The 13,081-nt window shown below is 45.4% G+C and overlaps 1 protein-coding gene across 4 annotated transcripts in view; it reads right to left on the bottom strand.

Moving 5' to 3' along the window:
* septin9a (septin 9a) overlaps positions 1–13,081 on the bottom strand; it is an 82,351-nt gene that overhangs the window by 52,883 nt on the left and 16,387 nt on the right. The window contains exon 1 of one of the 4 annotated variants that reach the window (XM_084926155.1): positions 6,812–7,185. The exons of 2 other annotated variants lie outside the window; for them this stretch is intronic. In XM_084926155.1, coding sequence (XP_084782281.1) covers positions 6,812–6,866 — 55 coding nt within the window. In that variant the 5' untranslated portion in view covers positions 6,867–7,185. Of the gene's footprint in view, positions 1–5,644; positions 6,773–6,811; positions 7,186–13,081 lie in introns of those variants that run through there. One more of the 4 variants, XM_084926152.1, reaches the window with a different exon arrangement.

Below are 13,081 nucleotides of genomic sequence, written 5' to 3'. Positions count from 1 at the left end.
GTCAGCTGAGTTACTCTGTGTTATCTCTCACTGGATGTGCATGCATGTGCGTGCGTGTGTGTGTGTGCGTGTGTGTGTGTGTGTGTGTGTGTGTGTGTGTGTGTGTGTGTGTGTGTTTAAACACAGCTGAGTAAAGCAAACACAACTGGGTTTTTTTGTTGTTTTGACGGTCAGTGGGGATTAATCCCTTTTTTTGTGTGAAGACGATGGCACCATTACTTCTGCATGTCTCAGTGACTCCTTATGTGCCTGCATGTTTACACATGAACGGTGTTGAGCGCGTGTGACGTTTTTAGCTGTATTCCTATGCGTGATGGCTTCAAGCTGCTGCTGCTCTGAGGCGATAGCATTGATCACATACCTTCCAACGAAGCAAAGATAGTACTGATAAGCCCCAACGGGGAACAAAATGCAACCCCTTCTTTTTACCTCTCATTTGAGCTGAATTTGAAGCAGGTTTCTGAGTCCTATTAATCTTGGAAACCCTTCTCACAACCTTAACTGCCAAATAAGGAAGACACTGAGCCAAGCGTGATGTTTTCCACCCGACACTCGGTCAGACATGGGCTGGATCCATGTAGTGCACTGAAACATAGTTAAGCTGCCAGAAAAAATCACATGACGCTTCTCTTCTAGCATAGCATGTACCGACTGAGGACCACATTCGATACGCATCTCTGAGCGTGACAGAGGATGAGCTGGACAGGTCAGCGAGAGGTAGTTTGGTCATCTGGAGGTTGACAGTGAGCAAGCTGACAAAACCTAATTAGAGCACCAGCATACCTCCAAACAGACAGTCACATGACAAAGTACCAGCATGCTTGAGGGTAAGTTATAATCCTTGTATCGGTGCATGTACTGTCTACTTTATCATACAGTTGCTGCAGAAAAGTTGGTGGTTCGGTCTGCTAGCAATTCCCAGCAGCTTCCCGCAGTCCCTGTCCTTGTTTCCTGCCGAATTAAGATCCTGCTAATGCAAAAACAATATTTACTTTATTTCAACTGAAGACTTTTTTTGTGAAGTCACAGGAAACACAGCTGAGGTCATCAAAAAGAATCCAGTTATATATATTTTTATTCTCCCTGACATTGTTCTGATTGGGTCAGCTTATTGGGATTTGAGCTGAACACGCTCATGTGCCAACGCATTCAAGTAGAAAAGCACGTAAAAAAGTGATGAGTATGGCCTGCAGTCATCTTCCACCACAAGATAAGGTCACCTTCCTTATCTTATCTTCTTCGCGATCATCTCCCTGAAGGTGGAAATCTATCACCTGTTCCAAGAAGAAGTTGCAGGTATTTATTCTACTTAAGCAGTGTTATCAAAGACCAAATTTTCAGCTTGCAGAGGTTGCCATGTGCAGAAAGAACACAGCCAAATCAGGTTAAACTGTTTACCTGTTACAATTTTCATGTGATCAGTTACACTTATTCCCCTGAAATTTTACTTGGCTTGGACCTTTCTAGTCTTACTGAGGTGTTTAAACCAACTACAATAGCAATACTTGGCTCCATGCAAATGTAGCATGTGAGATATTTAACTCACTTTAAACATATTCAACTAGTCAGTCCCATTGTGTTAATGGAGCTGCTCAGTAATGTCAAACCGGAGTGCTGTTACACTGACAATGAGTGGATATGAATTCTTCAGCCAGGTCTGAGGTCTATAGTTTTACAACTTTAAAGCAAAATTTACAACATTAGATTCAAAGAAGGTCTAATATTTTAGCAGCCTGTTACTTCGCACTAGAGACTGCTCTCTTATTTTCCAAGGGGAAACCACAGCAGATAAACCTTCATGTTTGATTTGGCACAGATTTTGCGACGGATGTCCGGCCTGATGCAACCTTCCCACCATGGGAGGCCCTGAGACCGGCACTAAGAGTACACTAACTTCCACCTCCCCGAGGCTGGGTTTCTATCTCCTCTCAGTCTTTCACCAGTGATCTTTGGCGTAACAGGCAAACATGATAACCACTACGCCACTTAGGCATGTATATATCGATGTGATATCCCCACACAGACACACACCCAGCTTGCTAACCAATTCTTCAAGTGGCACAACGTAAATGGTATATGAACCAGGATTTTATAGTCTTTCTATGCAGGTGATCATCAAAGCCTTGATTTCTACCGCAAGTCTCATTCACCCAATAAAACACACATTCAACTTTGGTAATGTGAACTGAAGCAGTTTGGGAACGACCTTTCAATTGGTAGACAACCTGCTCTACCATCTGAGCCTTCAAAATACCAAACGCTGGGTGACACTAAGGGCCAGCATGGCCGTGCATCGATCCTACACAGTTTTACAGACCATCATTTATGTACATCTTGTAGTTTTTACTGTCACCAAAGGCAGCATATATATAAGAAAAGACTGTGTAGGATAGTCTTGCTTGTGTTTTTGCTCATCTTTCAGCCAAGTAATGCATGTAATAACAGGACAAATAATCATGAACCCCAACCACCCTGGTAAGAAAAACTGCATAAAATGCATAGATACATAAACCAAGAGTATGGAAAAATCTAAGGTTGTTGCCCCAGAACCAACAAGTACCTCCATCCCACTTTGTGGGGGGGGGGGGGGGGGGGGGGGGGGGGGCTAGCATCCCCTCACAGAGAGTGGTAGGAAGGATGAATCAGCTGGACACAAGCCAGCTGCTGAACAGTAATGCTCATCCACCTGCCCCCAATGTCTAAGGGACATATAGCATCCTTCTGCACATTTTTAACCAATCAGCATTGCATGCTGTTGTTTTTCTTTTGTTTTATTAACAACTGTATGTAAGCACATGTCTGTAGGTTGCATATCCATAACCCTTCACTCTGCAAAGCCAAACACCTACACAAATGAGTTACAGTGAATTCTGCTGTCCATGCCCATTTTTTATTTACAGTCTGTTTTCGAGCACTTGAGTTTTGCACTCCTCTCTTAAAGACAGGGTGGCCTGCAGGTCAAAATGTTTCTTTGAAAGAGCTAGCATAGGATCATTAGGTCCTTAATGAATCTCAGTCAAAGACATTATTCATTCCCTTACAGGAAAAAAAAACATTTTAGTCAAAGAAAATCTTTCATCGAAGACTAGCTGTTTTTAGCTGTAGCATGGAGTGTGTTCATAACTCTCGGATCTTGCCCGGGGTTGGAATAGGTGCAGCTTTTTTACTCGCCATGTCCAACTGGGAGGGAAAAAAAACTAGTATTCGTTTTAGAACTTAACAAAGACCTGCTGTGTTCGCTCTGCAGAGTGACCCTCTGTGCCTTCCAGCAGCACCCCTGCAGTTGGCGTCATTAGCAGGAAACCTGTTGGAGCTGGTGAATACAGAGCAGCCTGATAGTGCTGATAAGGATGGGGACTCCTGAGGGTGGCTCATCAGCCTTTTGTCAGAAAGTTACTTCCTTCCTCTCACACACTCTCTGTTTAGTGTGTCTACTGAGCTTTAATGCTTGCAATCAATATCGTACTAGCCCAGCATACAGTATCTGTTTCTTTGTAGCACAGTTTCAACGCTTTGCTGGCTACAGAGCACCAACTAACACGGTTCCTGAAAAAATCCAAAGCCACATGTAATTGGCAGTTGGCTTACTGTATAATGACTGTTTTCATTTTGACAGGCATTTAAGTTCCTGCTATGATTCCTCGTCGGATTTCTTTCTGTCACCATTAACGAGAATTATCCCACAGAACAAGGTGGGCCGCCTTATTTAGAAACAGATTGTTAAAACTGCCGCACACACGATGAAACAGAGACTACGAAGCCCACGAATTCTGTAAATGTTAACCTTTTTTTTGTATTACATACCAGGCATACTATATATCTATAGGCTTTTCTTTCAGTTGTTTATAAAAGCCTGCTTTCTTAGCTCGAGATAAGATTTTCCTTTGTCTTATCACCGACTGTCAAAACAAAAAAAAAAGTGCCATGCAGGCTGGGCCCCATGCACAAAAAAAAGAAACCCGGCTCTGCTCTGATCCACTCCTCCTCTCCGGCCTACCCCGACATTTTCACCCACCGCAGAAATGTACTCCTGTGGAATTTCCTCTCATTGGACAAGCAAATGCCCTTAACATGCAGTTTGGAGATGCAGAGAGACAAGAGTAGTAGACAGAAATTGCTAAATCACAGTTTTTCTGGCTACGAGACAGAAAAACAGCCAACTTTTCCCAAGAGAAAAGACAGCACAGATCTCTTGCGATGACCCTGAATGAATGTGTGTGTCTGTTTGTGTGCATGTGCTCCATCTGCTCGCAGAAGAGGAGCCCAGTGGCCCGGTCAATGATCTATGTCAGTTAGGGAGGCTGAGGTCACAGCTGAGGTCACCAGCCTCAGGGGCGAGTAAATCCTCTCCTCTGTCTGTTTCAGCCTCTCAATGGTGTCATCAGCTGAGGGTGTGGCAGGCTGAATCACACTCACTGTCCAGCACCAGTGACATGGCAGATACACACACTGATACATATAACGTTCTCATTCTTGTTACTGTCCGGATTACACAGCGCAAACTCTTTTTCCATCCCATCCGAGCAAAGAACATAATCCGAAGATGGTATCTCAGAGCACTGGGTTTGTCAGCATATTAATAATTAGCATATTTGACATAAGATAAAGTTAACCTATTATTACAGCGCTCATTACACTTTGTTCCCATGTTCAGTCTGACGTCGTCTCAACTCTGTTTTCTGTAGAAAAGCATGTTTGATTTCCCCCAAACCACTTGCAACACTTTTGAACAGCTCAACAACAGCGTTAGTCATGTCGATTGGCTAACTACTTGGCTGTTAAACTGGCTGACTGTCTTTTAACCGAGAAATTCCTGATTCATGTCACAGTACCAGTCAGTGCAATGGATGCATTTAAGGTCTGAACCCAGGAAAGATGGGTCCAAACCCAATCAGAGATGTGAAATCACTATGAAAAATGCAAGCTTTCCAAACTTCTTCCAATCTTTGTAGGTGTGGTCTGTGGTGGTTAAAATCACCCCCAACTGACCTAAATCCTAAACATTCACAGCCTTGTGTCTTTTAACCGGAAAAGACCAAAAGCTTGGATGCAGCCCTGTTTTGGAGGCTTACAGTGAAAAGTTTTTGCAGCACAGTGTGATCCATTCACCACGTGCCACTTTAGATTACAGAAAAGGCAAGAGACTCTTATTACACAGTAATAAACTACCACTGCTGGTCTTTGTATCATAAAATGATGTAAAACCTGAGACGGGGGAGGCTAAAACTGTGGCTACAAGATACAAGCGGGGTGTAGTATACTATGCTAAAATAAAACTAGCTGACTCGATCTCACTGGTCCAGGTAAAGTTGAGGCAGCTAAACTCCCCTCAGGGAAGAAAGGGTGTGTTGTGCTGCTTTTAAAATTCATCTTTTCAGTCAGAGAAGTGTGTTACTTTTTCTCTCTAAAGTCACAGAGTCTGGCTTTAAGGAGAGTTTGTGACAAAAGCATCATCTAACCTTTAAGGGGGAGATGCCTGTGTCTAAAGTTTCCTTGCTTATGATTTTAAAAGTTCCTCTTACAGCAAATTTCAAATCAAAAACCCCTTTGATTGCAGACTGCCCAAAAGCTGTTCTCAAATGAAGTGAAATGTTTAAAAATGTACCAACAAATGAGCTCATTATAATGAAATCTTATCACTTACAGTAAGAGGAGAACTTGTAGTTATTTATTTTCCAACCCTGATACATATCGGCTCCCACAGGACTCCCGTGCTGCATCGGTGCCATGCTGTGCTCAATGAGCCACACAGAGCAATACATCACGGGGCATGGTGGTGACACAAAGGTATTACCACACAGTTAGCCCAACCACGGACAACACACACACATGCACCACTGACAACCCCAACAGTAGGCCATTATGCTGGTGTTACATATGAGCGAGGACCGTCTGAAAGCGTGACTTCGAGCTACATGGTTGGAGCGCACCTCTTGTTTTCTGAACGCCACTTATCTTTCCGCTCGGTTGCACTGTGTAAGCCGGTGGTTTAAAGACCTAAAGACAGGAAGAGAGTGAGGCAGAGAGATTCCCAGGACATACCACGAGCAAACTCGTGTTGACAGAGACGCAGCTCAAGTGTGGATGCGTTCCTGATGGCTGTGAGACAGGAGGCATCTAGTGAGACAGGCAAACGGTTTCGTGGGGGAGAGATGTCGGCCTGCCGACCCTCACCCATCCCTCTTGTAACCACCACCAGTTAGGCGAAAAGGGGAAGAGGAGAGGGAGCTGTGAATGGACAAGCTGTTGAGAGAGGGAAAGGGGAAGCACAGCCAGAGGACGAGTGGGAGGGGAGAGATGACAGGGGGAATCTGTGTGCCAGGGGCAGAGAGATGAAAAGGAAGAGGGGGGAGGTGGTCCAGGTGTTCACCTCGCAGCCGTACGGTCAATTTGTGCTTCCTGAGCGCTTAAAATATAGTTTCATTTTTTGCCTTTTCTGTCACACGGGTTTGTTGTAAAGTGAAGCAAGAGAAAAAAATCAGTTCCTTTAAAAGCACAAATTTCTCTCTCACACTTCAGAATAAAACACACTTGCTCAACACATCTCGCAACAAAAGTTTAAGAGCAGTTTAAAAAGCAGCAACACTTTCACAAATTTCACTCCCTCCTCCCCTAAAAAAAACACCACAGCTCACCGCAGACGTCAACAAAGCCCTCACAACACCCTCCATTTTTCCAGATGCGCTGGGCTCCAATCAAACATGTGGAAATGATCTATAGTGTCCTCATGGCAGGGTTACAGAGAGCCTCACTCCACAGTGACAAGGAGAAGAAGAAGAATCAGCAGAGCACATGAGAGAAACAAACTGACCTTCAAAGTCTGATATGATCCCTTCCAAGTGAGCGTTGACAGTGGAATCAGACATTTTGGGCGTCAAGTGTGTTTGTGCGTGTGTGTAATAAATGCGCGCGCGAGAGAGAGAGAGAGAGGGAGCAGGGTTCCCTTTCCCTAGCAAGGAAAAGTCTTCCTACGGCGCAGTCCCGCTTTTAAACAAATCCCAAATTAGGAGCCCGTGTAAGGGAGAGGTGGGGAGGGAGAAAAAAAAAAAGAAAAACACACACATATATATGCACACACACACACACACACACACCAGGCAGGTCACAGATCCAAAACGCTCTGCCTGTCCTATCTCTCCTCTCTTTCTTAAAGCAGCAACTTATTTTTCTCTTCTCCTCCTTCTCAACTTCCAGAGTTTGGAATGAGCAACCAATGACAACCCCCCACCCTCCCGCTCTCTCCCTCCCTCTCTCTCTCTCTGCAGCTCACTGCCTTCCCTCCCTCGCCCCTCCTCCTCCTCTTCCTTCCCTATCTCCCTCCCCTTCTGCAGCCCTCCTCTCTCTGGCTTGCCTCTTCTCTGCGAACCCTCTCATTTTCGACCGGGCAAGTCGAATTATTCACACACCAACGTTCAAAACGCACTTCCTACAGGCCCGATCACATGACTCACACGCTCCGGGCAGCACACTGAAGGGCCTTTGGAGGCTCTTAAAGGGTTGGAAGCCATTAGAGCAGCATCCTACAAACACGTAGCTCGCTCAGTGTATAGGAAAGATGAGCTCTACGTCCAGTCCTGGAGTGAAAGCTTGCAGACGACACATGAACGACCCAAGAGCGAAGACACAACCACACAATGGACTAATATGGTCAGGACGGGCCCACGCAGGCAGTTTGTAGGTCGTCTGACATGCTCAGTCACTCTGGAGGCAGACATCAATAAATAAGTACCCTAATGACTTAATGACCATGTGAATGAGGCTCTCTGTGGGACGGGTGGGCAGGGGCGCTGGTCAGTGTGATCATGTGTGTTGCTCTGTGCATGCACGGGACCAGGGGGAGAAGAAGCGAGCGGATGTGGCATTTAGGGGCATGTAGATGAATGCATGTTAAGAATGACTGCGCACAGTCGCAGTTAGTTTACTAGAGTGTCTTGGAAATGTTTTTCTAGTAAAGCGCTGCCGCCTAAACTGACAGTTCGCTGCGAACGCAGTTACCTTTTGTGTAAACTAGAGTTACTCCACAATGTTATCACACCCTCAGGCAACTGCTCAGCCACAGGCCTGCGGTGAGAAAACACTGCTGCTGGCCTCGCAACCATTCATTAGTGAAGACAATAAACACCAAAAGTATTATAGTTATGTGTGTGTGTGTGTGTGTGTGTGTGTGTGTGTGTGTGTGTGTGTGTGTGTGTGTGTGTGCTGAGAGGATCTTTTCTCATAAGGCTCATAACTCTTTCCAATCTGCATGGATGTTGTGCTTGTAAAGTAAAGAGGCAGCCCTTAGAGACAACAGCTGAAGCAAAAATGATTAGGATCTAAACGGCAGTAAATTTTTTCAGAGCGTAAAGGGGCAGGAGACGTTAAGAGGCCCCCTCAACCCCCCCCCAGCAGTTTCTGCCCGGCGTGTGATTTATCTGGAAAGCCAATTGGTTGCTTACACTAGAATCAAAGTTTGCATTTTCTGTTGATTTAAGCGTGTTTACCTCGCCATAAACACAGATGTGCACGAGTGCCCAAACACACACTAAACACGCTGATTGTGAAAATAAATACGGCGCTTTACTGTACCAAAACCTGCAGTCTGCGGTTAATCTCCACGTCCCCCCCCCCCCCAAATCAGTGAACCGTGAAAACAATTATGTAACCGGAAAAATGTCAGCGAATAACTTTGGTTAATACAGAGAACTTGAAAATTGTGGGACATGTTTTCAAAAGCTTCAATTTTAAATTTTTGGTTTTTGCCCAGATGAACAGAATCAGAATCACTGCCTTACTCACAAATTTCATAGGGGTTGTTCTCGTCTTATTACAGCCCCACACACTTAGCCTATAAATACACCTAAATATGTTTACTTGAAGTGTGTTTTCCTGGAGATATGAACCCTACAATGTCTCAATTGTGTATCACTTCCTCCAGCAGAGGTCAGCGTTGTACTTATAAATAAAACGTGTCACTATACCAGTCACTATACCAGTCACTATAGCACCCGGTAACATAATCTGGGAACAAATAAAGATGGAGACACGAGGAGAATCCTGCTCGGGACACACCCTCCACCCACACTGCCAATCCTGCCCAGCATGTGTGTGGTGGATTTCTACTCAGCCTGGCATAAAAATACACACCACTTACACGCTGAGCCTTTCTGTGCACACACACACATGCACGCACACACAGACGACTAATACGCGCACAGCTGATGCATGCAAAACCACAAACATGCATGCACACTCAGCACAGCTCCCAGGCTTGTCGCCGTAGCAGCTTTGTATAAGTGTGAGGACACTTACCCCTCACCTTGACTTTTAACAACCCCATACCCACACCTCACTGTGAGCTACACCCCGATTCTACACAAAACCCTGAAATCAAGTGTGAACCTGCATGCAGCTGTTTGAAGTTATCAAAATGGTTTTAAGCAAAAAATGAAGAAAGAAAATGTTCACACAAAGCTAGAAAGACATACACAGACACACACAAACACAGCAATGCACACTTCCTTCCACCACATATCCTTGCAAGCCCCAGCAAGCCCAGACAGCTCTAATCCAATCTGCTGTAACAACTGTCACACTGGGTGAAGAGGGGAATGCTTTTCGCCCTTTAGAGAACTTCATTCACGTCATAGCAATCGTGCACTCGCGCTCAGCACATGCAGAGCACTGAGAATCATTTTTATCTGCTTTTTTGCACAACATATGCCTTGGATATGGTATGTGGTAGCCCAAATGTGTGTATGCGTGAGTGTGTGTGGGTGTGTGTGTGTGTGACTGGAAGTTTTTACAAGGACATGTTGTTTCCAGATATCGGTGCAAGCCTCGGGGCCTCCTGTGGTGTCAATTCAGCCACAGCGCCTCTTCTTTCTAGTAAACGTGGCATTGTGTTATGAGCAAAGATGATGTTTTTCATTAATCAGTGGTAAACATGTGCATTATTTTCCACGGAATAATTAAATCATCAAGTTAGCCTTGGCAGAGCTGTGTGTTTGTTGTAAAAAAAAAATAAAAAAAAACCTCCTAAAAAACAGCAATAATTAGGAACATTGATTCAATCCAGAGTAGGAATCTACTGGGCCTTCGGGCCTTCTGTACATTTTTGAACTGTAATACATTTGAATAGCGAGCTGTTAATAAAATGTTGCACTGCAGCAAGAAGACAAAGAGTCTGTCGCTTAAAGAAACCCAGACCACCACCACGCTAAAGCGGGTCCTGTCCTTCGAGGAGCTGAAAAATGAGAGGAGCCCAGTGGGAGGAGAAGACGATTGCTTCTATAAACAGATGCCAGCTTGGAGTGGCAGTTGCTGGGGCGATGCCAGGGCAACAGCAGACTGAGATACGCTCCTCTGTAGTCTGGTGAGTGGTAAAAATGCCCTGAAAGTTCAAATCTGAGATAAAACTCCAATAAAAATTTCAATAGTAAGCAAAGCCACACTCATCAGGAGGATTCAAGAATGCACCAGAACATCATTGATGACTGCAGCTTTGTTAACTTTTTTTCTACAGATGGCATGTTTTCAAAGCCGTTTCCTAAACCCTTCGTACCAGCTTCGATGCGTGAATAATGATCAGAGTTTCTTGTGTGTCAGTTGTTATTTCAAACATTTCCAGTACCAGATACAGAGGAAGCTCTGGCTTCCTGCTGAGTTCACTGTATAACAACAGAAAAGCTTTGTTGGCCTCAATGCAGACAAGTCGCCCATGAGTCAGACTGCATCAAACAAGCCATCTGGAAGAGGTAAAGTCGGTGCCTTGCTTGCATTGATCGCGTGTGCTCATTTGTGTGTATTTTTTGGATGCTTCTGTCTAGTTACTGCAACTCTGTTTACATGGCAACCCCCATAATAAGCAGCTGTACCTGGCTCGGGGCTTGAGAGAGGGGGAGAAAGGTGGGGAAAGGTGTGCTTGTTCTCTCTCCCTCTCAGGCAGCGAGGGGAAAATATATATAAATATGTAAAGAGAGAGAGAGGGAAAAAGGGAGATGTGGAGTGACAGTGAACCCCCCACGGCTTTAATGGAAACTAGAAAGCAGGAAGATATCTGTCAGCAGTGTTAGGAAAAAAGCAGTAAATCCCACTGGAAGAGTGCTTTTAGCTAAAAGTGGGAATGAATGGCATGGGAAGGCATCAGAGTGAGAATGTGTGACGGTGCACACACACACACACACACACACACAGTAAGAATCTGTAAAGGTTGCCACATTAAAACACACACATGCACACGTGCACATGTGCACACGGAGCCTGTGGCCCCAGAGATGGCGAAGTGACTTCATGTAAAGTAAAAGCACAGCTGTAGTGATGGCAGCTGCCCCTTAACCAAAATGTTAAACATCAGCACCCGGCCAGGCTCCCCGACCTTTAATCAAAAGCAGCACCTGTTGGAAAATACACGCACACATGCGAGGGAACCCCCCCCCACTCTAAAAAACAACTCTGTGGTTTGCTCTGCAGTGTGCACAGCCTGTGTATGTGACTGCACATGGGGCTGGTGGGGTGATGGCTCAGTAAATACAGAGAGCAGCTGTCCTTCATTGGAGATGACGCTCATTACGCTCGTCTTTCTTTCTCCCACCTACGCCTTCTGCGCCGTGTGACCACTGGGTCGGTAACAGCACTGTTTAATAGGTCAACAAGCCAGCACTGTTATCACAGCCCTAGTTTTTCCCCTGCAGACATGTTTTGTTTTCACCAAAATCAACTCTCTTATTTCCTTAAAACCAGTTACTGCGCAGCAGCCTGAAGATGCAGAACAGCACAACAAGTCTCTGAGACTCCAGTGACCGTCGTGTAACTCAGCGCCTCCACCTGGTGGTGAGTGTGTAAATTACACATCAATCAGAGCGCTCCTGCCACAAACAGCCTGCCTGGCGTCTTTCAGTGAGTTACCGCATTGATCACAAAAGCTTGTAGTCACTGTGAAAGTCATGACCCTGAGACTTCAGAGCAGCGTTGACTATGGCTGTGTCATGCAGATGTTTATCAAACCTCATCAGCTGACTTCACTGTGACTGGAAATGATGTGAAACATCAGCTCTGCGGTTCATGGAAAGTTTCTGTTGAGGACATCACGGTCGTTGATTCATGAGGGGGGAGGATCACAGGAGACAAAGGGAGCCTTGAAAATCAGCATCAGCACCAGAGGGGTGGGGAAACAGAGCGGATTCATTAAGTGGGGTACACATGATACATATAACACAACAGGGTCGCAGCCTATCTGAGCTAAGATTAAGGCTGCGATAGTCCACACAGAAAGGCCACAGCTGCTTTTTAGAGGCAACTGTGCCTCAGGAGGACGTGTAGGTTGTCTAGTAATTCCAGACATGAGCTTTGGACAATTTCAAGAGAATCAGGTCGAGACTCTTTCAGAAGTCCTTTCTTATATGTGGCACGCGGCAGGAAACTGTCCACTTCAGACACGCTCTCACTCCTGGAAATACTCTGTGGTTTAGGCAAGGGTGGTGCCTGAATGCCACTGCCTTGGATATTTGTGTTTCCCACGTGCCCAAATGCTCCCAGTGGCCAGGGGGTGGGGGAACTTGAATGGAAATTCTGCCACCATGCATCGGTGTGTGAATGAGGAAGACACTGTAAAAGGGCTTTTCGGAAGGTCAAAAGGAACTGAATACATAAGCATGAAACAGCAGGCAACAGTGCTACACGATGCACCGCAGAAAAATGAGTCCAACGCGATACAATGCTTAATAAACGCAGCTACATGTGAGCCAATAGAAGCTAAAGCATTACGAGAGACTGATGGAGCTGATGCACACATGTTCACAGATGCATCGAAACCTGAGGGAATATTTAAACACAACAAAAATACACACGCATGTCCTGCTGGAGCTGTTACAGCCCACTGGAGAAAGCACCTGGAGTGGAGAGGTCACTCAGACAGAAAGAGAAAGAGAAACGAGAGGAGCTGTTCACGGGCGGGAGAAGTGCAATAGGTGTACCACTACTTTACACTTCCACCACACACTTGTCAATAATCTGAGCTTACTTCAATTCGATTAGACAGACCCTGTAGGTGCTACAAGCTGTGCTCGTTCACACACACACACACACACACACACACACACAC

The sequence above is a fragment of the Perissodus microlepis genome, chromosome 4, assembly GCF_051167445.1.
Source record: "Perissodus microlepis isolate ML-2025 ecotype Zambia chromosome 4, ASM5116744v1, whole genome shotgun sequence".
NCBI classification, from domain to species: domain Eukaryota; kingdom Metazoa; phylum Chordata; class Actinopteri; order Cichliformes; family Cichlidae; genus Perissodus; species Perissodus microlepis.
This window is presented reverse-complemented; position numbering and strand designations above follow the sequence as displayed.